We start from the raw sequence: 23,673 nt of genomic DNA on the forward strand, positions 1-23,673 counted from the left end.
TTTTTTGTACCTGCCACTTCACCGATGGGTGAAATTTTGACGGTACTCTGAAAAATGCCGAGTAACTGTTAAGGGTGTTATTAGTGACATCTAGAAAACGACTTCAGCTACCCGATGGTCTTGGAGCCTCAAGACCAACGCTTGAGGGCACATGAAATAGATAAACATGGCTAACATCTGGGTTGAAAACTGCGAATGACTACTCAAAGAATGCTAAGCCACCCATACTTACAATTGTTGATACAGAAAACGCTACGCAGAGACATCTAGATATCTGGAATGGTTGAGATACAGTCCAAGAACTGAATCAAGCTGGGGTAGATAAGGCCATTATCTTGCGACAGGCACAGCTCGTTTACACGAAGGAACAAAGAGTGCTGAATGAAGCCATAGACTGGATTATACCTTGAACTGACGGTGAAAAGCCACGAATAACGGTCAAATCTCATCGGGCGCTGCCGATTACCATGTCATCTGAGTGGGGTGGTTTTGTGTCTCAGGAAGCTGGGGAATGGTCGTCACACAAGCACAACTCAAAAGCTGCCCTGGAAGTGGAGCTCTAACTGTCAAGCTGTGCACCAACCAACTAAGGCAATCTCTGCTAACCGTTTGCAGTATTTTTGTGGTACCACGGCGCCAACCTGCGACGAAAAAAATTCGCGGCGCAGACCACTTGCACCTGCATCGGAGCGCTGTTAAAAAAATACCCCGAACACAAAAGCTCCAACGCGCATAGCGTCATCCTCCGCACCGCCTTTACATTCAAGACTCTTTATCCTTTCCTCCGCCAAAATCCAGCGACGCCGAACCCACAACGGCTCCGACTCTTCTGATATTACCACTTTATTTCTCTCCATTTCTCTCGACACATCCTGCCGCATTTCCCGAGCCACTACCTTTGCTTGCCTGTCGTCGTCCTTGCCCTACCGAACGCATCACAGCGGCCTCTCGTGCCTCGCGCACTTTCTAAACAGTTTTCCTACGATGCGTGACTAATGCAAATTCAACATGGCCTTCAATTTCAACTGGTCGCCGCTCACGGCCGACGAAGAATTCTACCAACGAGCTCAAGACCTGCTCACAACGGCCCTGAACAAATCGCCGAAGCCTCCGATTATTGTCGATGACATCCTCGTCACCGAGTTCAACCTTGGCTCCGTGCCACCCGAGCTGGAGATACTAGAGATTGGAGACCTGGCCGAGGATAGGTTTCGCGGCATTTTCAAGATGTGCTATTCAGGCGATGCCTTCTTGACCTTACGGACAAGAGTCCAGGTATGTGCGGTGTGGGTTCAATACGTCAACTACACTTCATTGGGTATTTTCTAGGGCTCTATTATGCGGAAGTCCGTGTTTACGATGGAGCCCCCCTATCTTGCTTGCCCTTCACCAGACCGACTTTCCGTCGATCTGGCCCACAAGGTTTACTCACTATCGGACAATTTCCCCAGATTGATCTCGGGGGATACCAAAGTTGGAATCCGGGGTTGCTCGATTACTGTCTTATCGAGAGAGCAAGTACTCATCTCACTCAATACCTCGAAACTCCAAGATGTCTCCCACTCCCCTCCCTCCATCCCATCTCCGTCGTGTTGTGTCCACAACACAAACACCAAAAGTTTCTTCTTGTCACGCGTTGGTGGATTGTGAGCATGATCATGGAGATTGAACACAAGGATGCGCGTTCGCCTCATGTCTACACAGAGGACCAATTCATGCACGTGCCTCATTAGCACCGCTAATATAACAACACCGGCAGGCAAACCCCTTGAACACATATCTTTCGGCTAAGCCAGCATTCACATCACCACAACCACTGGCAGCGGCAGCAGGACTCACAATACCTCTGTCTATCACTCTGTCTGAAATCAAACTTTCCGCCTTTGTCATTTTGGTCTTCTCGAAACAGAAGGGCCTGACGCTAGTTTTCAGAAATGACCCTCTCGAGTCTATCAAGGTCTCTTCGACCTTTGACTCCATCCAATTTGTTCGGGATTACTTACAAAGGACTATCGAGGGCCAACTACGCACCCTGATGATGGAAGAGTTGCCAGCCATTATTCACAAGCTCTCGTTGCGGCTCTGGTGTCCTGACCAATTGCCACGCGAAGACGAGGCACCGAGGGAAAGCGCCGATGACGAGGTCGCTGTTGATCCTTTTGCAGCTCCACCCTTGGATGCAGTGGATGCCAGCGGCCATGTGCTTGATGCCAATGAATTGTCCTCACTTTCACTTGATGGTGGATTTGAATTGCACCCCCTTTTCTCTCAAAAGAACCTGTTACGGTTGGCGGCTCTGAACGACTCACATCGGACCTTGTCTCTATTCACACCAGGTATCAAAAGCGCCATGTTCAGAGCCTGGGCTGGACCAATGGATCGCCTCGATGCCGGAAGGTCTACACCACTTGCAGCTCAAGGCCTTCTGCGAACGCATTCGGTTCTGGGGAACTCCACGACTTACACATTTACGGACGCTGGAAGTTTGGACAACGGTCAACTGCCGTCCCGATCGTCACTGAGCAGCTTGAATTCAACTACGATGGGTCTGTCCGTGGGGGCCGGTCGTCACCCGCGTACGTCAAGAAAGAAGAAGACTCGCGTAGTGAATCTGCGACGCAAGACGGACACAGCAAGCGAAGCGACCAGTGATACGGGTGAAACCATGTCTGAAACAAGTTCTATGGCGGGGCCCAGTTCAGAACCGATTAACGCAACTTCAATTCCCGAAGAACCGGAAGATGAGGAGCCTATTGGCTCGTCGAGCAAAGTACGATTCGCCAAGGGACCAGAGACGGAGCTCTCGAAGCGTTTGCCGTTAAGCATGGACATCTTTACGGACCCAGTAGATTCTGTAGAAGCTGTGGTCATGTCGGTGGAGGAAAAGACCAAGGTACCCACAGGTGGCCAAGCGAAGGCGCTGGAAGCTGGTGCCATGACACCTATTAGGAACCCGTTCAACCTCGACCGGAAGAGACCCAATGGATCCGATACTTCGTCTGTGATACTTGAACAAGCCTGGATCGCTAGAATGGCAGGCGAAATCGCCCGTCGGGTGTATGACGAGAAGCAGAGAAACGCCAATTTCTGGGCCGAGCGCAACGACGCTCCACCCCCGGCCTACGAGGCCACACAATAGAAGTACAAGCACATCCACCCGGCCACCTCAAATTTCCTATGTACATACCACGGGGAAGGACGGCAACGGCGTTAAGAGGAAACAGGATACGCGGGTCAGGGGTGTGTCCAATGTTCAATATGTATTTGAATGGTGTTCTGGGTGATTATTACCTAAAATGGGCTGGGTTATTGACGAGACTCTAGATTTTATGGCGGTGTGGCCGACTCGCCCAAAAGAGGAGGTGTACAAGAGGCGCACACCGGGGGCTTCCGCTCGCTCATTGGAACTTCTTAAGTCTCTTTTGTCACATGGTCCCTGGAAAAGGGCAACAACCCGTTATATAAACATGAGTTGCAGAGGGAGGGGAATGAGGTGGGGATGATTCGCACAATGTCTCCTGGAAGATCTGGAATTCAACCGAGGAGACTCACTCGAGGCAAAGACCTTTAGAAAGAATCACACCAATCTGGCAAACGAATTAAATTTTTGCACGCTTCAGTACGCACAACCCATGTTTTGTGTGTTCTATGACCGTGAGAACGGATCGCATACAGGATTCCAGACATGTTGAATCATGCTTTCCTCTACAGGAATGATCTAGACAATGCGAATAGCTACAGTAGAAGGCCAGAGCCGGCTATACCCTCCTTTACACCAGAAACGCCATTATCATCGGGTATTCATGACCAGCAAGCAAAATCCACACAATGTCCCCTTGAACCTCTTTTCCATGGTTGCCAATCAGGGGATACGTGTAGCAAAACTCGAACACTGACCAAATTTCACTGTCCTCCACTCCTGGACATCCTATGAGCATTGATCGTCGCCGTCTTCTTCCCCCCCCGCTTGGCCAGGCTCTCCTTTTTCTCCACCTTAAGGTTGACGAGAAGACTCCTCTTCCTCGTCTTACCGCCTCCGCCTCGGGCACCCTCGCTGTCTCCCTACGCAGCATTGGCTTCCTTCAGCGCGGCGAGCTCCGCCTCCTTGGCCTTGTGCGATCGCGTCATCTGCAGAATCATGTCCTGCACCTTCTCCTCGCCCTCCCGAATCCGCTTTATCTCGAGCTGTTCTGCTTCACGGCTAAACGGTTGCCCGGGCCGCGTCTGCAGAGGGATCATGGCGCTGCGTTCCTTGACATCACCTTTGACGTTGTTCTCTTCAGCAGCGGCAACCTTACCCCCTTTGCCCTTCCCCTTGCCTCCACCGCCAGGAGCAGGGGTACCCTTGTCCCGAGCGCCCGTGGTCAGAATCTTGTAGAACTCCTCGTAAGGTTCATTAAAGAGTTGCTCCTCGTACGTCCAGGCCACCACTTCGCCCGTCCCATTATTCCGCATGGCCTCTTTCTCGGCCTCGGTCCGTCCGTAAGGGTGCAAGCGCAAGTGATGATACAACGTCTGGGGCTTCTCGCCGCTCTTGCTGTCGTAGTACAGCTTGATGGTGATTTCGAACTCGCCCCATCCCGTTTCGTGAACCGCGAAGCCCTTTTGTCGCTTGGAGGGCGGCTTGGTCTCGTTTTCTTTGCTGATGGTCTCTGCATCAAGGGTGCGTAGGTGGTTTGGGATCGATTCGTGAAGCTTGAATTGCACGCGGCGAAGCCAGTAGAAGATCTCGGTGTCTTCGACGCCTTTGACAAAGACAGTCCATGAATGCGTATGGTCGGCAGGGACGCCGGGCGGGCGCACGTTATCGGTGTCGTTGAAGGGGCGCGCTGTGGTGCCGTAGATAAAAGGCCGGTGGATTTGGACGCCCTTGACGCGCTTTCCGGCGTTAACGGGCGCCATGTCGAAGGGTGTGGGCGTTGGTCACTGTGGACGGAGAGAGGTGAAAGAGGCTGATGAGACTGGGATGGAATGAAGAAGCTTACATTGGAGAAGCTCACCAGCCTTGCCTACCAGAGGTGGGGCTCTGGACTGGGATACTGGAATTGGTCCAATCATCGTAGCTGTCGGAATGCAAGGTACCGTGGGGTTTTCTAGCCTCCTAGCTATGGGCCGATGATGACATGACTTTTTGAGTTGTGATCGCATGTTGTATAAGTGGGAGACACAATTTCATAATACTGCCACGGCCGTCATTATAATCTGGGGACTCAAGTACCGATAGGTGGTCACAAATTGTGCACTTCTTCGAGGGAGTCCGCAAGCGTATAACCTACATATACGTGCTTTTGACATCATCTCAACTCATTCACTCTTCTGTCACTGGAGCTACGGGGCTTGGTTCCAATTCAACAGTCTTCAAGCGGGAAGCTGTTTTGCGTTGCACACTTCAGACTTATCAACACCGAACGTTGCATTCCAACAGCTTCTAGAAAACGAATCACTTTGAGACACAGTGATCTAATCTTTCATTGATTTGGAGAACTGCTCGTCAACATAATTCAAGATGTCGTCGGTTGCGGCAAAACGCATCATCGTCTGCGGTGGAAATGGGTTTTTGGGTTCGAGAATCTGCAAGTTCGCCGTCTCACGAGGCTGGGACGTCACATCCATCAGGTAAGAACCCGTAATCCCCCTCGAAACCCAAATACTTACATCTCTTGCTAGCCGCTCCGGGGAGCCCCAATGGCAGAACGTAACAGCCTCTGCCGCTCCTCCACCCTGGGCCCGTAAAGTAACGTGGGAACGCGCCGACATCATGCGGCCAACGACCTACATTTCGCTCCTCAAAGGTGCCGACTTCGTGATCCACAGCATGGGGATCCTGTTAGAAGCCGACTACAAAGGCGTGCTCCAGGGCCGGGAATCGCCCATATCAGGCCTCAAGAAGGCTTTCTCGGGCGCCCAGCAGCCGGGCAACCCGTTGGAGCGCGATGTCAAGGAAAGCGAGGATATTCGCCCTTCGGAGACCAAGGAGCAGTTCACGTACGAGAACATGAATCGCGATAGCGCCATCATGCTGGCCAAGGAGGCCAACGGTGAGAATGTGGATGCGTTTGTGTATATCTCGGCCGCGGGGGGCGCGCCCGTGCTGCCGACGAGATATATTACGACGAAGCGGGAGGCGGAAAGCACGATTGCGAGCGAGTTCCCGAATATGCGAGGTATCTTTATTCGGGCACCGTTTATGTATGACAGCTCGCGGCCTATCACTATACCGCTGGCCGCCATGACTGGCGGAGGGGTCCTATTCAACAAACTTACTGGCGGGGTGTTGCGTGGGTTCCTCGGTGCGGCCGCTGCGAAACCCTTGAAGGCGGACGTGGTGGCAGAGGCGGTGGTTGAGTCTCTGGACGATGGTAACACGAGGGGTCCGGTGGAAGTGGAGGAGATTGAAGAGTTGGCAAATAAGGCATGGCGAAAGCAGATGCTGTGAGGGGATCATGGAGACGTATCATGGAATTCTGCGAGTGCAAAGTGGGGGAAAAGTCCGCTCTAATTGTTCGGCGCCTGTATCAATTCATGCACCCCTGATAGACTGTATGATAGCCCCAACGCCCAGCTGGTATCTAATAGTACCCTCTCAAACCAACCCACACCCAAAGCAATCGCTCAAATCATGGTCCCCCTTTCAAAGCTGTCCCTTATCTCAGCCGTGTATTTGTTGTAGAACCGATTCAACTTCTGGTTGAATTGCTTGTTCTTCTCGTTGATGTACGTCACATCGCCGTCATCACCATTCTGCGCCATACGTTCCCTTCTTTTGCGCATCCTAGCATCCTCGGCCTTCTTCATCTCCGCCACGAGGCGATCCACAGCGCCCTTGTCGGCCTTATGCTCCACGAAGGACGTCGAGTCGGCCGTAGAGTAAAAGCTCCCATCCTTATCGACCGCGATCAGCTCCCCATCCTCCGTCTCCACAATGTCGAGCCCACCCGACGCGGCTGCCTTCTCAATAGCGGCCATCTTGTCTTTCTCGTACTTGTCCATATCAGGTGCCATGTCGCGCAGCTGCCGCTTGTACACCTTGTTGCCCTCAACGCGGTAGTCCTTGAAGGCATTATTGTCGCGCGCGGCCGCCCGTTTCTTGAGCCGCTTATCCCACCGCTCGCTCTCCTCCGCCGTCCAATCCCACGCTCGCTTGCGCTCGAAGTCGTCCCCGGCCTCCTCCGTCTCCGCCTTGAGCAGCTTATGCTGCGCTACGTCGCGTTTGCGGTTCAGCGCCGTCAGCGCCGATGGGTCCGTCGCCAGCCGTTGGGATTCTTTGGTCGCCTCAGCTAAGTTTTGGTCCGACGACTTTTTCGCTCGCGCTTGCAGGGCCCGGAAGCGGGCCAGACGGTCTTCGGCTTTTGCTGATGTGTCGGCGGCGGCTGGTTTTGGAGATTTGGAAGATTCTTTCGCTGCGCTATTGGTGTCTGCTGGGGCCTCGGGCATGTCTGCATCGCCATCTTCGGTCGGCGCTGGGCCTGAGACCTCTGGTACCTCTGCTGGTTGCGAAGCTTCTGTTGGGGTCTGAGCTGATGCTGAGGCATTTGCTCTTTTGCCGGTCTTTCTCTTTTTCGCAGGAGGCATTGTAATGTGAGATGGTGCTGCTGTTGCAATATATGGTATGGCTGATGTTAAAAGGGTTGAGGGCGTTGGCTGGTGTTGAGGCGTAAAGTACCGCGGTCTATTATTTTAGCGGGAACGTAAACATGAAATGCGTGCTGCACGACGTCAGGTAGATTGATTTAACCACCTGGAAAAGGAAAATCCTAATCGCCGAGTTTCCGACCTGGCACTGGCCATTAATCAGAATTCAGGTGTCCAAATTCTACCAACGCCCACGGGCCTCGGCTTAACCGCCCCGGTGCTTGGTACCCCAGATATCAAATCGAACCATTTGTATTCTTGCAGTTTGCTGTCTGGGGTAGAACCTCCACAGAGCCCACCCTCTCCACGCGTATCCACAGCCCGCGATCAATCGTTATCCCCGAATTCGAATCACAACCAACTCGTTCTGCATGGCTACGAGGTCTCTGCGCAATTGAGAATACAAGAACGATGTCAGATTGGATTCGAGTACACCTTCTCCGGAAATGCAGCGTTTGGGAAATCCGTGGTCAGTCTACAGACTGATGCCAAAGAGAAGACTGTGGGACTGTCAGCTGCGAACCATAAAGTGGCCGCGAAAGATACAGAAAATACCGATGCGGAACACTTTTCCACTTTACAAGATATCCGACTTGGTACTCGACCTCGATGCCGAGGACAGCAAATGTGTGAGACAGTACGACGAAACCGTCGACGGTGTCCTCGAAGAAGCCGCGGCGAAGGAAGCACGCGATCAAGCACCACTAAGGCAGCGAGTCGCCCAATTTGAGCAAGAGTACCATCGAGATGACGCAAATTTCCGGACTCTGTCGAGCGAAAAGTTCAATCCGTGGCACATCTCCGATCTGGATATTCTCTCCGCTGCGCTTCGAGATCCATCGCAAACGCCGTCGTCAGATGATGGAAAGCGGAGACATGCACCACCAGTAGATATGATAAACCTGAACAAAGATCAAATCCTGGAGACGATTTACGACTGGAACGGCATTCCACTTCAAGCGCTGGAGAGCACATCCAAAACCATACCGCATATGCTGCGCCGCCAGCAACTCATGAGGCGCAAGACTCCCCAACCAGACGAGGAGAAGTTGGTTCACGCTCAACTAGCCAGCTGCCGCAGCTTCGAAGAGCTCAAGCGGCTATTCGCTCGCCTTTCTCAGACGACCGAAGGCTCTAAGCTCGCAGCCTCCAAAGGTCGTTTGCTTAGCTTGGCATGCCGGCAGAGAGCTCGATATGGAACGGCAGCAGAAGTCAGAGACGCTTTCGTATTCCTCAACGACATCTTCATAACCTTCGTCAGGAAAGGCTTGGAATTTGACAGTATTCTATGCCGTACGGGGTTGATGCTTGCGATGCAATGCTCCGCTTATGCCTCCGCAAGGGAATACTTGGCATATGGGTTCCCAAAATCCACCTATCGGCCGCATCACCACGAATTCGCGCCTAATCAACTTGAACTTGCAAAATGTTTGTACAGGGCTCTCTGGTCCATAACTGGGGATCGGCAACAAGACCGTGATTTTGGTGTACTTTTGGACCCCAAGGAGCGCCGGATTGCGTTATACAACCTTCTGACAGGTCATGACTTGTGTGGGCGGTACGTTGAACATTCCTTCGACACTCATCATCATCGGTATCGCGACTGGAAGAATTATGCCGTACCGTACTTACACATTCTTGCTGAACTGGGGGCACTTCGGACCCTTTGTCATGAGTTTTCCGGTCATGTTGCAGGTACCGGCTTACGGGAGGCTAAGAGGTGGAGGGATGCGCGTACGCAACAGTGGGCTTATCGAGACAAAGTGCCGAACCCAGTGGTACGCGTGATTTTGCGGAGGAATATACCACAAGCCACCACCGACGTCTTTGTGGCTGCCGTCGCCCGTCTTCTCAAAAATATTCAGAGCGGTCGGTTATTGCTGCCAGAATCCAGCCTCGCCAGTACTACTGGTAATTATGAGAAGGACTGCCGACTCGATTTGATAACGATCTATCAGTCAAAGCCCAATTTCCCGGAAACGGACGCCGACTACAACCCTCCGCCTGACTTGTACGAAATTACTGAAAAGGAGAAAGCCGCTATGGCCAAAGAACACTCACAACCGCTGGCGATTGACGCAGCTCTGAGGGAGGAAATTCTGGATGCATTTTGCCTGCCGGTGGTCGAGGAATCTGTGCAGGCGCTCCTATCCATCTTGTTCAAGAATAGGCTACTTGAACATGACGTTTCTTGCCCGGTTGAGGTCCGAGGACTGAGGAAGGCCCTGTCATCCAATTCATCATAGGCCACATAGACTCGAGCAGTTGTAGCACCAAAGTGCCTAGTCAGTCGGAGAGACATGGGTACAACTCCAACTCAAATTGGGATATGTGATGCCGTTGCGCGACAATAACCAGGATCGCTCCCTATTTGTCTGCCCTTGTTGAAGTACCTACCGCCACCGAATTTCCGAATTTGCAAGTGAGCGTTGGCCACTTGTCGTGCTACCCGCAGTCTGGAGAGTTCCGGGCATCTGCGAGCCGTCGGACCGCCCCCCAGCGATGACATGTGGCCAAGAGGAGCTGAGGAGTATACCCTGCCTCGCGTATGTCATTGGCCGTCGCGGTCTGCAGGCAGGCATCAGGGTATGCGTTGTTGACGTCCGCCCGATGTCAGATGTTCGTTAGTAAGGTTGGATTCTTCCGCTGGCTTCTGATGGGTTAGATGCAGCCGCCACTGCGCATTTCGTACCGTTGAGATAAGTGGCGGGTCGCGTCCTCGGGAACTACGTGCTGCTTTACAGTCGTCTGACAGGGTTGTATCTCCCCATTGACTTTGCTGGTGACGCAGGCTCGGGTCAGCGCCGGTCTCGTACCAATCAGCTTCAGCCCATGTTCAGCCCACAGTCGAATCCTCCTACTTAGTACACGAGATCCAAACCTTACAAGGAAACTTGCCTCGCCATTTGCCGGCATCAACATGGGCTCCCCTCCCCTCTCCCCCCCGCGATTCTACTTAGATAGCTTGGGCTGAACTTTTTTCCCTTCCCGCAGAAACCCAATCGAATCGACAAAATGAAGTTTCCAAGTAAGCAGTTGTGTGCTGAGTGCTTAGTGTGGCGGTCGTGAAAAGAGAGGCCGCAGTTATCTTCATCTCAACATACCAAAGGGCCCCGACCTGGCTGGGCCTGTCCGGGGCTTTGTAGATTCTCATGCCGTGAGTGCTTCTGCCTTGTTTTTGTCTCTTTATTTCACCCTTTTTCTTACCACATTTGGTCACTGTATCGCCTGATCTTTTCCCCTCTTGTCCACTCTGAGTGGTCTCGCTCTGCTGTGGGATGACTGAAACATCTTACTCTCAATTCTCCTCTCGTTCTCCCCAATCCCTCCCCTCCTCTTCATATCGCTGGGTTGCCGACTTACCTACTATTGCCACAATCTAATTCATCCAATTACTCTCCTGTTGACCAGAAGAGCGAAAAAGTGCAATTATGACCTAACATTTTTGTTGTTAGTCGTCAACCAGTCTGTGTCGATCGCTACCCACCACCATGTTGCAGTTGCTACCGCCGTTGAAACGCCCACCCAAACCGATGGAAAATCCCTTGCGTCCGGCTTGGAGCCGGGCGAGTCGCTCCACCACGACGCCGTTGCAACCCCGGCTTTGGACTTGGGTTGCATCGGTCATAACGTTATTGTGTCTATTGACGGGCACTGCAACTGGAGAGAAAGATCAGGTGACTAACTTTTGCAGGAGGTTTGGACATTCGACAGCTTTGATTGATCGCAAGCTTTATATTGATGGTGGCTTCATCAATTACGACCCGCTGCCAAGCAATCCAACAAACTACACCAGTATGGCCTCCCACGTTCTATTACTTGTCTGCCATCGTTTCATCCCATTACACACGTAAATATATGTCTGGACTATATGAGGAAGCCATTAAGATAGAAGGAGCAGTTATTAATTGATTGATTGATCCTGACCAACCTCAACAGACACACTCCTCTTATACCAAAACCTCGATGTCAATGGGCCAGAAGACATGCCGCAGCTGTACGCCAACCTGAGCAAGAACGCGTCCATGTCGAGCACGCACGGCGGGACGCTGTGGGCCGACGAAGTCAACAAGAAGCTCTACGCGTTCGGGGGTGAGTACTACCAGGAGCCGCCGAGCGACCTGACGCTGTACTCGTATGATGTGCTCAACGACTTCTGGGAGAAGCACGAGTCGCCCCCGTCGAGCATCCAGGGCGTCAGCTACGGGGCGGGAGTCTCGGTATCGGAGAAGGGAGAGGGGTATTACTACGGGGGATGGCTGAGCAATAACTCGGTTCCCTCGTGGTCGGGGAGGCGCATGGCGACGGCCAACTTGATTAAGTACGAGATGGACAAGGGTAAGTGGAGTAATAACACGGGGCCCGACGGTGTCGGGAGGGCCGAGGGCGTTATGGTGTATGCGCCTGTCTCGGACGGAGGCATGTTGATATATTTTGGTGGGGTGCAGGAACTGGCGAATGGGTCGACAATTGGGCAGCCCATGAACGAAATTATTCTCTATGATTTGTCGAGCTCGCGATGGTATAAACAGACTGCGTCGGGGAATGTGCCCGAGATGCGCGCTCGGTTTTGTGCTGGGGTCACTTGGGCCCAGGACAGGAGTAGTTACAACATGTAAGTGATCCCGAGGAAGAAGAGGGGGAAGGAAACATGAGAGGCAGAAGAGGAACCAAAATGGGCTTACACGGAAACACAGTTACCTCTACGGTGGTCTCGGCATGCCACCGAATACAGCGGGCTTCGACGACGTCTACATCCTCACAATACCCTCCTTCCAATGGATCAAGATGTACCCAGCCCCGGGCAGCACCGCCCAGCAATACCCGCACAACACGCTCACATGCAACGTCGTAGACGGGGCGCAGATGATCATCATCGGGGGCTCGTTCCCACTCGACCAAACCACGTGCGACGTTCCCGACCAATTCGGCTCCCACGGGCTCGATATGGGCCGTCAGAATCCCGACGCCAGCCCCTGGTTCGTCTACCGCAAGAATATAACCTCCTACATGGTGCCACGCGACATCACATCCAGAGTTGGCGGCAACGGCCAAGGGGGTGCCACCAAGAAGGCCCCCGATGGCGGCTTCAACGAGACAGATTTGAGCATCCTCATGACGCGCAGCTACAACGCTCCGCCACGCGCAGCGACCCGCGACGTGACGCCCGGCGATGGCTCCTCCCGCGGCCTCAAGACTGGCGCCATTGTGGGAATCGCCATCGGCGGCGCCACCGTCTTCGTGTGCCTGATCGTAGGGGGCTGGTGTTGCGTCCGCCGCCACCGCGGCGATGGTGGGTCCGGAGGGGGAGACCACGGGCCGGGCCACTCGTCGTCTAATGGGCACATGCACCAGTATAGCGGCGACATGGCGAGCGCTCCATATTCACCGCACAGTTCGCACCGCACCGCGTCAGGATCGCATCTTACCCCCGCCTCACCCTACCCGCCTTGGTCGCCCTTCCTCGGCCGAAGGGCTAGCATCCCGCAGCAGCCTGTTGAGCTGGCCAGCGATAATCATCCCAGCGATTATGGGGCGCATGAGGTGAGCCCCAATTCCGCGGTGATATACAGCAGTTTCGTCAAGCACGGGTCGTATAGCACTGGAACCGGAACCGGAACTGGGACAGGCACAAATACGGGGTCCAACACGAACACGACGGGGACGTGGAACTCGGCCGGGACACCGGTGCATGAGATTGTTACCACTCCAGGGATGGGTAACCCCGTTCCGAACGTGGTGTATGCCAGTTCTGGCTTTGGACCCTCGGAGCTGGGCACCGATCGGAATACGCGTGCGCCGGAACGGCAGTTGCTGCGCGAGATGAAAGGGGCAGGGGAGGTAGGGACTTTGGGGGACGAAAACAGTCCGCGCCTTCATCAAACGTATTACCATAAGTGAGAGATATGGAGTGAGGAGTGATAATTTACAAGCTGATAATGCGGGATGGGACGATATGACCCCAACACATAACGCAAGGATTGCTGCATTATGTGCTGGGGTCATATATTTGTTCTTTGTTATTATTAGGCGGCGTGTGTTCATGACCGGTTTGATCGGCCTGGACGGGATTCTCGGGCCCGAATCAATGGGATATATGGGGCGTTGAGGGGTGGCTAAAAGCGGGAGACGAAGACGACGACGACGACGAACACATGACAAAGCCTCCCTCGTTCACATCAAAGGCGTTGGAGACGGAATACGGGAAAACACGGGGGGAAAAGTATGATCCAAAGGGGAAACAACGGCAACTTCCGCAGTTGAAGCCTGGCAAAGGACAGGAACAGCGAATCGATGGCAAGAAAGGGAGAATCCACCCTCAGAGGTATTCCTCTAGCCTCCGCATCAGCGGCAGTGCAAAATGCTGTTATATTACTCGATGCTAAATTTAATTCGGTGGATGTCTGTCTTGTGTTTACATACAAATAGCTCCAGTTACACGCAAACGCAAAACGTGCTCATCCGTACCTTGACCACGATCTAACATCGTCCCCTGCTTCGTGCTGCAGTACTTTGTCTATGTGTCAAAACTCAGGAGAGAAAGCAGTATAGTTGTTGAGCTGGCAAGTCTGGTTGGGCGCTGCGCTGGATTTGTTGGCTCAAACTTGTACGGATGTACGTAATGATTTACCGGCCCGCCCCTCATCTCCCGCCCCTGCTAATGTGTGCCCGGCGCCCTGTGCAGCCCAGAATGCGGAGCCGGAACGAAAACCTGCACGTTATTTCGAATAGCGGAGCAAGCCGGGAGGGAGGAAAAGTATGGGGATGGAAAAGGGGGAGGTTTCCGGAGTGGTGTGTTTGGCATGCAGTTTGCTGAACCGAGTTCAGCACTTCGGGGCAGGGGAAGTTGCTGTAGCTGCTCATCAAGGTATTGAATGGTATACCAATGCAAGGTAAGACTATACCAGGGTGGCTTTGAAGCTGTACTGCGTAGCTCAATTCTCACGTACCCTGATGACACGTTGAACATTTGGGCCCCATGGCGAGCCCACACCCTATGTACGACGATACCTATTACGTTAATAGAAACCTCGGAGGCGGTCTGGTGTTGAGTGCTGTGAGTGTTGCATTATATCGAGCCATTGTCACGCACCATCACGCCTTGCAGCGCAATGTGATTTCGTCACGGCCGTTCCGAGTGAGGTAATCAGCTCCGTGACGCTAGGCTGTCACTCTAGGCTGCAGAATTTCGATGTTGTGACAAGAGGCACTTGGCCCCCCGACAAAGCTCAGTCTTCGCTTTTGCCGCATCATGCAAGCGACAACTTGCTCCGGGAACAGCTCGGGGAGTTTTCAGCTAATGAGTTTGGGAAAATGGATTTTTTGACTGCCGCGTGCATGGATGCTGTGACTTGCCGAATCGTAACCGAGTATATATGGATATCCACCACATCCACCACATGTGCAGTAAATCCGTGTTGAGTCCTGTCTGTAGTATGATTCATGAAGACAATTACCGATGTCCTTGCCGTTCCCGGTATCACAATCGCACAGATCGTGTCTTAGATGCCTTATCCACATCAGCAGGCACCAACGGCTATCCGAGTTTCGCGATAACTGCCGGAGCGCGCTGTGCAACCCGCGACGTCTTCCTCGGAGTCCTCGATCGGTCACCACGAAACCAAAGTCTTCACAGCCAAATCTAAAAATGGTGTTCTTGACCAACTAGCAAGAAGAAGTGGTGCTCCGACAAAGGAGATATCCAGCCCTCGCAATCCGACCAGCTGATTAGCCTAGTTTGAGTTGTCATGATAGCTTCGTCCATCCGTGCCGATAAGGGCACGATTCCGACAACTACGCACTTAACGATACACAAGCTTGACAACCTCGACAAGCACGTTGGGGTACCTGCAGAACGCCGACCGAACGAACGTGACGATGGGGTCGCCGGATCCGAATATGGAGTCCCTACTTGCTAAACTTGCATGCTACCCAATCTGCATGCCCTTATCTTGCATGGAAGAGACTTCAGGGTTCTACGTCCTTTAATGTAGGATCCACTAAGAGACATAAACCCCGAGGGTTGCCGTGCATGGAAACCTCCAACACAGCAATGTTGGAAGAGTCACGGATGAGTAGGTTTTTGTTCCCTTTGGCCCGGTAAAGTTGTGACGATGTTTCAAGGTCATGATAAGATGATAAATGGTTGAAGACGACGGTTTTGCACATTGAGGATGACTCGAAACGAGACTACTGCCAGCAGTTCCAATGTTTCCTGCGGTCTAGCCTTCTAGTGACGGCCATGATGCTCCACCAATTCAGAATTTGCAAAAATAAAAAAATTAAAAAAAATAAAATAATATTAAATACGCCGTAGGTGTTAACCCTCGGTACCTCTACAAGTACTCCCTTAAGGGGCTATAGATGATATAGCGGGCCCTTAAGCCGCGTCGGGCGGTTATACAGGTAAACTTGTAGCCAAACGACTACTAAACCTCCTGTCCCTCCCTAAGTCTGTGCTACAACCCCTGCCTGAACTACTGATAAGTGTGGTAATGTGGCACTTAAATTCGTCCTCAGGGGTGGGATGCTGCTGATGTGCAGAAGATGCTCGACTATTTTTTGTCGCGACAAGTCGTAGTATCTGCTAATTGGGGTTCTCGTCGAGCGTATACATCTCAACCATACGCTCAAGTGGATAGACCGTAACGTGGTCTAGACGCTCGCAAGAATCGCTGCGAGAGGGGGTCCGATAAGGGGTCGGATTAACGATTCGAATTCTGGACCGGCTGTCGAGTTATATTCCGCCGACGTAGTGCTTGACGGTCGACTGGCTAGGATGCTCGTAATCCTAAACTGCACCAATCTCCCTATTATCGCTAGGTAGGCGAAGTCAACAAGGTGGGCAGCGCGCCGTAAGGGTTGACTAAACCCCCTTGTGTGTCAGCTGCGGGATTCGAACCCGCGACTCGTCACCGACCCAAGTGGGCGAGGCTCAAATCGGGACTTATCTACCAGCGAAGTGACCAACTACACCAGCCGACAAAAAATTAAAAATAAAAATTAAAAAAATTAACAAAAAAAATAACAATAATAAAAAAATCTTCGGGGCGAGCTTCTCACCACGGGGAACATGCCAGACGGATATGATTGTGGTTCTGTGAAGGGCGATGTGACGGAGCCAGCTGGGTTAGCTAGAGAAACCCACAGCTTGTGGGTTTTTCTACAAAATCTCGTAATGGCAGCCTGTGCTACCATAAACGTGGGATGACAGTCATTAATGTTGTGTAAATTGATGAGAAGGGTATGCCGCGCGGTATTGCAATATAAAAGCCAGCGGGATGAAGATATCGCTTCGGCAGCTCGCAACCAGGTTCGAATGGTTGGTTCGGTTCATTCAACACGACGCCGAAGATAGTTTCACCTGAAAGCCAGGCTTAAACCAACTCCCTGGTGTCATTTTCCCCGAACACCGAAGCACAATTGTTCCCGACAATGAAACCTGAACCCCCACGAGTGAGTTCGTAATGTGGCACGCAATAAACATGAGGAGGGGGGGTTAATTAATGAACGGCGGTATCGTGAACGCCGGGAGGAGAAATGGGATGCCAGAGAAACCGGCGGCAGCCGGCTTTCTCACCGGACCAGTACCCAGCGATTTCCCATTCAGCCAAGAGAAATCCCCGGTGGTAATACGCACGAGCTGTCGTTGCAGCGAAGGAAACGAAACTATATGCTCCGGTCACCTGCTCAATTGATTGTTGTTAACGGTTGATGTCGATCACTTTTATTCTGGCCAACGACGACAAATCGGCTTCGGGACTTTTTCCGCGAGGCGTCTCGTTGATGGCTCACGAGGGACATAGCCCGTATCCTGGAACGAGAAAACGCTCGTTAAAGTTTGCCGGATGTCTGGGACTTGGGTTGAAATAAAGAGACAAAACGGATGTCAGTTGACAAATGTCTATGACTCGTCAGAAACGGGTCTTATGGTAATTGAAGATGATAATAATTCAGTCATGAGACTACGAGGTGTCGAATGGGCTCATCAATCCTATGAAGCAATTCATTCTGACGATGACGCGTCGGGCGGTCCAAGATTCAAGACTGAATTGTGGCATCGAAACTCTGCATACTAGTATACGACTTCAGAGACTCCACCTTGCACAATTCTTCGTCGCTGATCGGCCGGGGAAGCCGTAATAAATGCCCGCGAGCTGCCAGGAACTGCCACGAGAAGCCAAAAGGCTCTGCAAACCGTGCGTTAGTGGCCCACGATCGAAACTAGTAGATGGGAATCTTCTAGCGGTCAGGGCAAGGTTCAAGGCTGTTAAAGTAAAAAGTGTCGTCCGTCCGTGGCTTTGATGCACGTGTAGGCGGCTCTGCACTACTATAGGCGAAGAGGTGATCTGCCATCCAACCTTCTGATCTTGGAAACGTGCTTGGGGCGATGGATGAGGTGAGTTGGAAAAGAGAGGTTTGAGCGCGAAACAGAACGGGTTCGTGAGGTCGTCTCGTTTGGCCCAATTGGTAGAAACTCGGTCGACGGCAGGCTAAGCATCCGCGTTTGGAAAAGGGACAAAGGGACAAAGAGACGATGAAAAAATTTCACCGACAATGAAAGAGCTCAGCTGCTGCAACGTTATTGCGAGTCTGCCACACCTGACCTGATCTGGCATTCTCATTGGCCAGCCACTGTCGAGTCCGCTGTAGTGTCTGTCTGACCTGGAGGGCACCCCCCCCAAAGAGGAACCCGGCGGGGCAGTTTCGGGGCACAACACATTTCATTCTAATTCAATCCAATGGTGATGCAAAAAGTAAGGTACGCAACAGGTAGCAACCCAACGAGTCCCCAATGTTCAAACGTCCCCAAGACCTTGCAGGTGCAGGTGCAAGTGAAGTCACTTGTAAGTCAAGAGTGGAGAAGTACGTACCTACCTGCTCATTATTATCAGTGTGGACCTGTTTTTCTACCCTTACCTGCTAGAAACGAGTCCAGGTGCTTGGTGTTTTGGTGTTGGACCCCCATCCCTCCCCATTAACTGCATGATAACGGTCTTCAGCTAACTTAGAAAAGTGCACCATCAGGTGCGAGGAATTTCGTGCTTTCTTCGGTTCTCGAGCCTTCCCCTCAGGTTATCGTCCGCCATTACAACATAGTGCTTAAGGTACTTCCTAGGTTGGATCCTTGTCTGTTCATATCCCTCGTGCTCTTTTCGCAAGGCCATACAAGTATTGCGCAACCCCTCAAAGCCCACTGTGCTGCCTCTTGGCTTTCACGATTTCTCAACCTACTTTAGAAGCTCAAAACTCGACCGTTTCGCCCACCCTTCTGGATCTATCTGCCTAGCTGCTGCCACACACCAGACCAATTTGACGCCTCGCTCAGCCACTGAGATAGGACATTACGTCCATTTGCAGCTCTTTGTTTCTCTGCATCCCCCCTGTCAGCAAAAAACCACCTATTTCTACACGAATTCCTTGTCCCTTGTTGGAACCGTCGTCACTTGGGCACGTCGTAGGCATCGAACCTTGATGTCCGTGAACTCCATTGGTTGGCTCCATCGTCCTGCCGTCTCCGCTTTCGGCTTTCAGAGAACTTCTTCTCGGAGTCACATACCACAACCCGGCTGGAGCTTTTAACCACAGTTAGTATCCACGCATATATTTTTGGCGTCCTTTATCCTCTCCTCCATTTTCTGTCCTATGCGCATTCCTCCTTGCCTTCATTCAAGTCAATTACAGAGCTACACAAGACGACATAATCTAAGCTCCCCTTACTAACTTCCACTCGTTTCAATTTATGTTTCTGCGGGGCTTAATAGTTAACGAGCCTGTCTTCAGTCCAGGAAACTGACAACCCGGGTATCGACTAATAAGCGCGAGTTGCGACAACGTTCAAAAACACACGAGTCACACAGCAGATCTTTGGATATCAAGATTCAAATCAGTCGGAGCTAAAACGACACCGGCTTTGACCGAATTCCGGCCAAAATTGAGCAACCACAAATAAGCTCGATATCGTCATTCCAGCGGCGTACTGCATAGGAAGCTCAAGCACGCCATATCCCTTTGAACTCGATTCGTTTGTGTGAGCGACTACGACACCAAAAAAAACCCCAAGTTCGAAAGTAGAGATAAAAGCAGACACGGCTCTCTACTGCACAACACCGCACCTCGTTTTCAGTTATTGCCACTTCGAGACCACCACCTTGCACCTGAGAGATACATTTGGCGCGCATTTGTCGTCGAACTCTCCTGGCAGTTAACAGCCAAAACCAACACCCCGCTCCACATTGTTGCAACAACTGGAGGGGCCCTGACCACCTCGGCCAACCATCGTGAGCATTTCGGCCCAGGGGATTTGCCAAGCCCAATCACACAACGTCACAATGCACCACACTCGTCGAAAGTCTGGCCACGGTGCACCAAATAACTCTTCAACTGATGTGCGCAAGGCTGCGACTGTCTCAGATCTTCCACGGCCACGAAGGCCGCAGACCTTGATGAGAAAACCAACTCCTCAGACGGTCCAGAAATTAGGCAAGAACCCGAGGGATCGCGAGAGGGAATGGGAGGAAGAGCGGTGGTGGGAAGACGAGCGCGAAAGCTTCCCTCAGTTCTGGTACGTATTCGCTCTCTCGACCTGTCAGTCGTGTTCTAGATTCGTATTTCTCTCATTCCTCTTTCCCCACATGGAGGCGCTTTGCCTCGTTGCCAATACCGCTTCTGGCGAACTGCGTCATCACCTGATATGCACGCAAGCCATGGCTAGGGGGTGTCATGTGTGATGACTCTCATTCCCACCTAAGGATAGTCTTTCAGGGATGCTTGCTATTCGGCTATTGCTGTTCCTGCATCACTCCGGCCGGTCTTTCGGGAAGCAATTGCTGACTCGTCCTCTTTTTTAGCATGACTTGCGAGAAGCAATTCATCCCACAGAATGAGACGTTGTATTGTTCTGAGTCGTAAGTCATGCACCTCTCCTCAGCCAACAACAAGAGCGTACCACTAACACCTCAACTAGCTGTCGCAAGCATGACCAACATTCCAGCGCAACTACATCATCTTACCCACCATTAATGGGCTATGATGTTCTTGGATCAGGTCTGCCATTCTATTCGGCGGGCAACCCAGAGCCACGTGACATCATCCCTCGAGCATCGCCATCACGGCCCAGCTCGACGTATTTTTCACCACCCACCACTCCGACGAGCACTCAGTATACTAGCGCTGTGTCGGCCTTGCGATCATTAACTGTTCGCCCGCCGAGCCCACCTTCACCTACTATCGGTTCAAGCATTTGGCCATTCACGCGCAGTGCAGCGGCAAGCCCTAGCACATCTTACACGAAAGCAACCAACTTTTTCTCGTCAACTTTTGACAATGGCTACGGAGCATCAGGAAATGCGTACGGCTACACTACCGCCCCCGCCGTAACCTCGGACCGACCTTTACCTTCAAGAAAGTTTACTTACGGGCGACCTAAAAGCATCGAGTTGGTTACTCCCATGATTGGCCGCTGAACGGATTAGAGTCGGAACGTTCGCAGCCGGCACTTTCGCAGCCGGACTGCTGATATGAAATTTGGAGTGCGAAACTGGCTGTCTCGCAAGGTGGCTATCATTATGAACAAGCTCAGTTTGAGAGAAAGGCTATTACTCGATTGAATTTGGCGTGGGGGCTTCTACGTTGTTGACTGGTCGAATCTGCTGTTGCATCGAGGTGAAGCTCGGCAAAACGCGGGGTGCTCGCCAAAGTCCGGAGATAAGAACATCCTCCACGCCATGGTCCTTGCAATTGATATCATTTTGTTCTCGCAACATCACGCTAGAAGGCTCGGAATAAAACCTGCTTCTACATACGTCGCTTTTCGCCCCCCCCCCCGATGGCCAAACCCAGCTCCGTCTCGCTACGGTCCTACAAGTCTACAAGCAGCTGAATGGCCCGATTATCTGCTCTGCGGGGTATTTACGACCAAGGTTCATCGATCTTGAGGGTACGATATCCGCTCACTTTCGAATCACACGTTCCTTCAATCTACGAAATAGCTTCGCTTGAAATAGTTTCGCATATAGAACGGAGCGGGTAGGACATATACTAATGAGAGATGGTTGGCGCATCACCCATGGGGGGTTCCTGTATACTCTTCTTCATTCTTTACGCCTCAAATATTATGGGGAGCATTTTGTAATCAGCATTTCCGGATGCGGCATACCACTTTTTGCGTTTTCTTTCATGAGCGGCTTGGGACCCATGGGTATCGTTGTTGGGTGCATTACTGTTGCATCCCGGTAGGGTTGGGTGAGGTTTGTCAACCGGGATGCGTTGATAGTCGACAGCCGAAAATTATATGGCAGTCGACTTTACTTCGGCGCAGCTTTAGGCGCCGATCGCCTCGACTGAATCGGAGAGTTGTAATGGTTCTTGTGTCCATCGCCATAATTACGTGCAAGCAACGCCTGTACTCTCCTCGTTGTCATGACGGGCTGTGCTGTTTCCCGGTCACTCATTGGTAAGAAGACGGGTAAGAAGACTGTTGTAGATCTGACTATTTTACTTAACGCTGCCCGCTCTTCGGAAACCACCTGGGACCTGGTGTGCCCTGAGAATGCAGACCATTGCGAGATGCGGAACATCTGCAGTGCTGCTGCTGTGCTTGCCGATCTATCGTTGCCACTGCAGAGATTGAAAATCGAAAGGTCGAATCGTCCAATTGCGTCGAGACGCAGATGTTGTGCTCGCTGAGCCGTCATGGTTGTAGATGGAGGACGGTTTCACCACTCGCGTTAGCAAATCGTTCTTTTGCTGCATGGGGACTATGATTTTCTTTTCTTTTATCAGTGCATTTCCGCTGATGGAATGCAGGATACGCAGGTGGCCAGATGACTGACCGTAACAATTTCGTGAAACTGGAAGGATAGACCGAGAGAGCCCAAATGCCGTCATGGTATCGTATATGCGTTACTATATGCAGTACTGGAGAGCACTGCACTGCTTTTACTCCGAACTAAAAACGGCACTGGGGTTTTGTACCGAATCCGGATACGAATGGCGTGGCGAAAGGCATTCAGGGATGATCAAGATGATTACCGGTGTGTGCAATAGCGGGTACGCAGAGGATCACTATTGTGGGATATTGAATTATTAATCACTTTGTCACCATGTAACTTCATTGACGGTTGCGCAGTAAGGGATAGAATAAAACAAGTTATTAGTTTAGGAGCTGCCTTACATCTACTCGGGGTGTTGTAAGGTACACAGCTTCGTACTATCCTAGTCAAAGTAATAGAGTGCCTGGCGATCTAGGACAACCGGAAACTTGCAGACTTAAACAAGTTCTACACTGACATGTACATTTCTTAACAGGAATGCTCAAGTTCTGGCTCCATTGCGCCATGCAAGGGTTCTAACTCTGTGCACCCTGTCACTTGCCCCCTAAGTCAAAGAGCGATGTCATACCCACCATATAAGTTGCGTTACATCTACTTACCAAGACCATTTCTACCACCTTGATCCGAACATTACTTAAAACTTACCGGTCGACTTTCCTACATAGCCGTATTCATTCTTGGTGTCGTACATAAGATATGTACCAAGGTAAGATAGGAGAGCGTAAGCTAGGTATATATACCCTACTTAACCGTGCCTAGTGTTCCGAACAACTAATCAAGCCTGAATTTCCTTCGTAAATTTAAGACCGACAACTTCTTTAGGTTCAATAATATTGATAGAATAGACGGTATAGTTGCCGAGCGTACAGGGCTAATATATAGAAGTAAAGGGCTTTTATAACAGTTCTGGAAATAGGGGTCTATTATCTCTGCCGGTTCAAGCTCACTATCTAGTTTCTATACTAGAGCGAATAGAGCGGATAGAGCGAAAAGGGATATAGTTTCTAATATCTTTACCTACTATGTCTAAGTCGCGTCCCATGTATCTTGCAGAATCTGGCACGAGGTCGTATTATAGTCGTAGTACAGTTGGGTGCGGCAGACGATCACTTTAGGGACTTTTATAATTAAATTTCTGCTTATATATCGTTTAAATTTCATCCGGTCTATTCTAGTTAGCTATTGTAACGGGGTAAGGCCGGACATC

General features: G+C 51.6%; 7 protein-coding genes and 1 non-coding gene across 8 annotated transcripts; 5 read left to right on the top strand and 3 right to left on the bottom strand.

Moving 5' to 3' along the window:
• Positions 1-679: 679 nt before the first annotated feature.
• On the top strand, positions 680-3,628 carry BCR38DRAFT_419367 (mitochondrial distribution and morphology protein 34). Its single transcript, XM_040859308.1, has 2 exons — positions 680-1,275; positions 1,760-3,628. Exons 1-2 carry the CDS (start codon positions 1,009-1,011, stop codon positions 3,137-3,139), a joined length of 1,647 nt encoding a protein of 548 aa, XP_040719480.1. The 5' UTR covers positions 680-1,008; the 3' UTR covers positions 3,140-3,628.
• BCR38DRAFT_419369 (YAF9-like protein) lies at positions 3,629-5,084 on the bottom strand. The gene has a single exon (XM_040859309.1). The coding sequence runs from the start codon at positions 4,900-4,902 to the stop codon at positions 4,063-4,065; it is 840 nt and encodes a 279-aa protein (XP_040719481.1). The 5' UTR covers positions 4,903-5,084; the 3' UTR covers positions 3,629-4,062.
• Positions 5,085-5,506: 422 nt separating this feature from the next.
• Positions 5,507-6,436, top strand: BCR38DRAFT_333685 (NAD dependent epimerase/dehydratase; the record flags this gene model as incomplete). Its single annotated transcript, XM_040855248.1, has 2 exons — positions 5,507-5,616; positions 5,668-6,436. 2 exons carry the CDS (start codon positions 5,507-5,509, stop codon positions 6,434-6,436), a joined length of 879 nt encoding a protein of 292 aa, XP_040719482.1.
• Positions 6,437-6,612: 176 nt separating this feature from the next.
• Positions 6,613-7,572, bottom strand: BCR38DRAFT_332468 (SYF2 splicing factor; the record flags this gene model as incomplete). The annotated part of the gene is made up of 1 exon (XM_040855149.1): positions 6,613-7,572. One exon carries the CDS (start codon positions 7,570-7,572, stop codon positions 6,613-6,615), a length of 960 nt encoding a protein of 319 aa, XP_040719483.1.
• A 617-nt stretch (positions 7,573-8,189) lies between these two features.
• Positions 8,190-9,878, top strand: BCR38DRAFT_480720 (uncharacterized protein; the record flags this gene model as incomplete). Its single annotated transcript, XM_040863306.1, has 1 exon — positions 8,190-9,878. The coding sequence occupies one exon, from the start codon at positions 8,190-8,192 to the stop codon at positions 9,876-9,878; it is 1,689 nt and encodes a 562-aa protein (XP_040719484.1).
• Positions 9,879-11,165: 1,287 nt separating this feature from the next.
• Positions 11,166-13,533, top strand: BCR38DRAFT_332031 (uncharacterized protein; the record flags this gene model as incomplete). Its single annotated transcript, XM_040855111.1, has 3 exons — positions 11,166-11,427; positions 11,572-12,247; positions 12,330-13,533. The coding sequence occupies 3 exons, from the start codon at positions 11,166-11,168 to the stop codon at positions 13,531-13,533; spliced, it is 2,142 nt and encodes a 713-aa protein (XP_040719485.1).
• Positions 13,534-16,513: 2,980 nt separating this feature from the next.
• On the bottom strand, positions 16,514-16,616 carry BCR38DRAFT_t76. The gene has a single exon. It is a non-coding gene; the product is annotated as a tRNA-Thr (tRNA).
• A 3,050-nt stretch (positions 16,617-19,666) lies between these two features.
• Positions 19,667-21,229, top strand: BCR38DRAFT_87378 (uncharacterized protein). The gene is made up of 3 exons (XM_040865712.1): positions 19,667-20,197; positions 20,484-20,540; positions 20,600-21,229. Exons 1-3 carry the CDS (start codon positions 19,965-19,967, stop codon positions 21,096-21,098), a joined length of 789 nt encoding a protein of 262 aa, XP_040719486.1. The 5' UTR covers positions 19,667-19,964; the 3' UTR covers positions 21,099-21,229.
• The last annotated feature ends 2,444 nt before the right edge of the window (positions 21,230-23,673 follow it).

Source organism: Pseudomassariella vexata (assembly GCF_002105095.1).
Source record: "Pseudomassariella vexata strain CBS 129021 chromosome Unknown BCR38scaffold_2, whole genome shotgun sequence".
Taxonomy (NCBI): domain Eukaryota; kingdom Fungi; phylum Ascomycota; class Sordariomycetes; order Amphisphaeriales; family Pseudomassariaceae; genus Pseudomassariella; species Pseudomassariella vexata.

Excerpts from the sequence above, each read along its gene's own strand:
- BCR38DRAFT_87378 (XM_040865712.1), top strand. The coding sequence starts at position 19,965 with ATGCACCACACTCGTCGAAAGTCTGGCCACGGTGCACCAAATAACTCT. Across the intron at positions 20,198-20,483 it reads GAAAGCTTCCCTCAGTTCTG|CATGACTTGCGAGAAGCAAT; the intron begins GTACGTATTCGC and ends CCTCTTTTTTAG. Across the intron at positions 20,541-20,599 it reads ACGTTGTATTGTTCTGAGTC|CTGTCGCAAGCATGACCAAC; the intron begins GTAAGTCATGCA and ends CACCTCAACTAG.
- BCR38DRAFT_419367 (XM_040859308.1), top strand. The coding sequence starts at position 1,009 with ATGGCCTTCAATTTCAACTGGTCGCCGCTCACGGCCGACGAAGAATTC. Across the intron at positions 1,276-1,759 it reads CCTTACGGACAAGAGTCCAG|GCAAACCCCTTGAACACATA; the intron begins GTATGTGCGGTG and ends CAACACCGGCAG.
- BCR38DRAFT_419369 (XM_040859309.1), bottom strand. The coding sequence starts at position 4,902 with ATGGCGCCCGTTAACGCCGGAAAGCGCGTCAAGGGCGTCCAAATCCAC.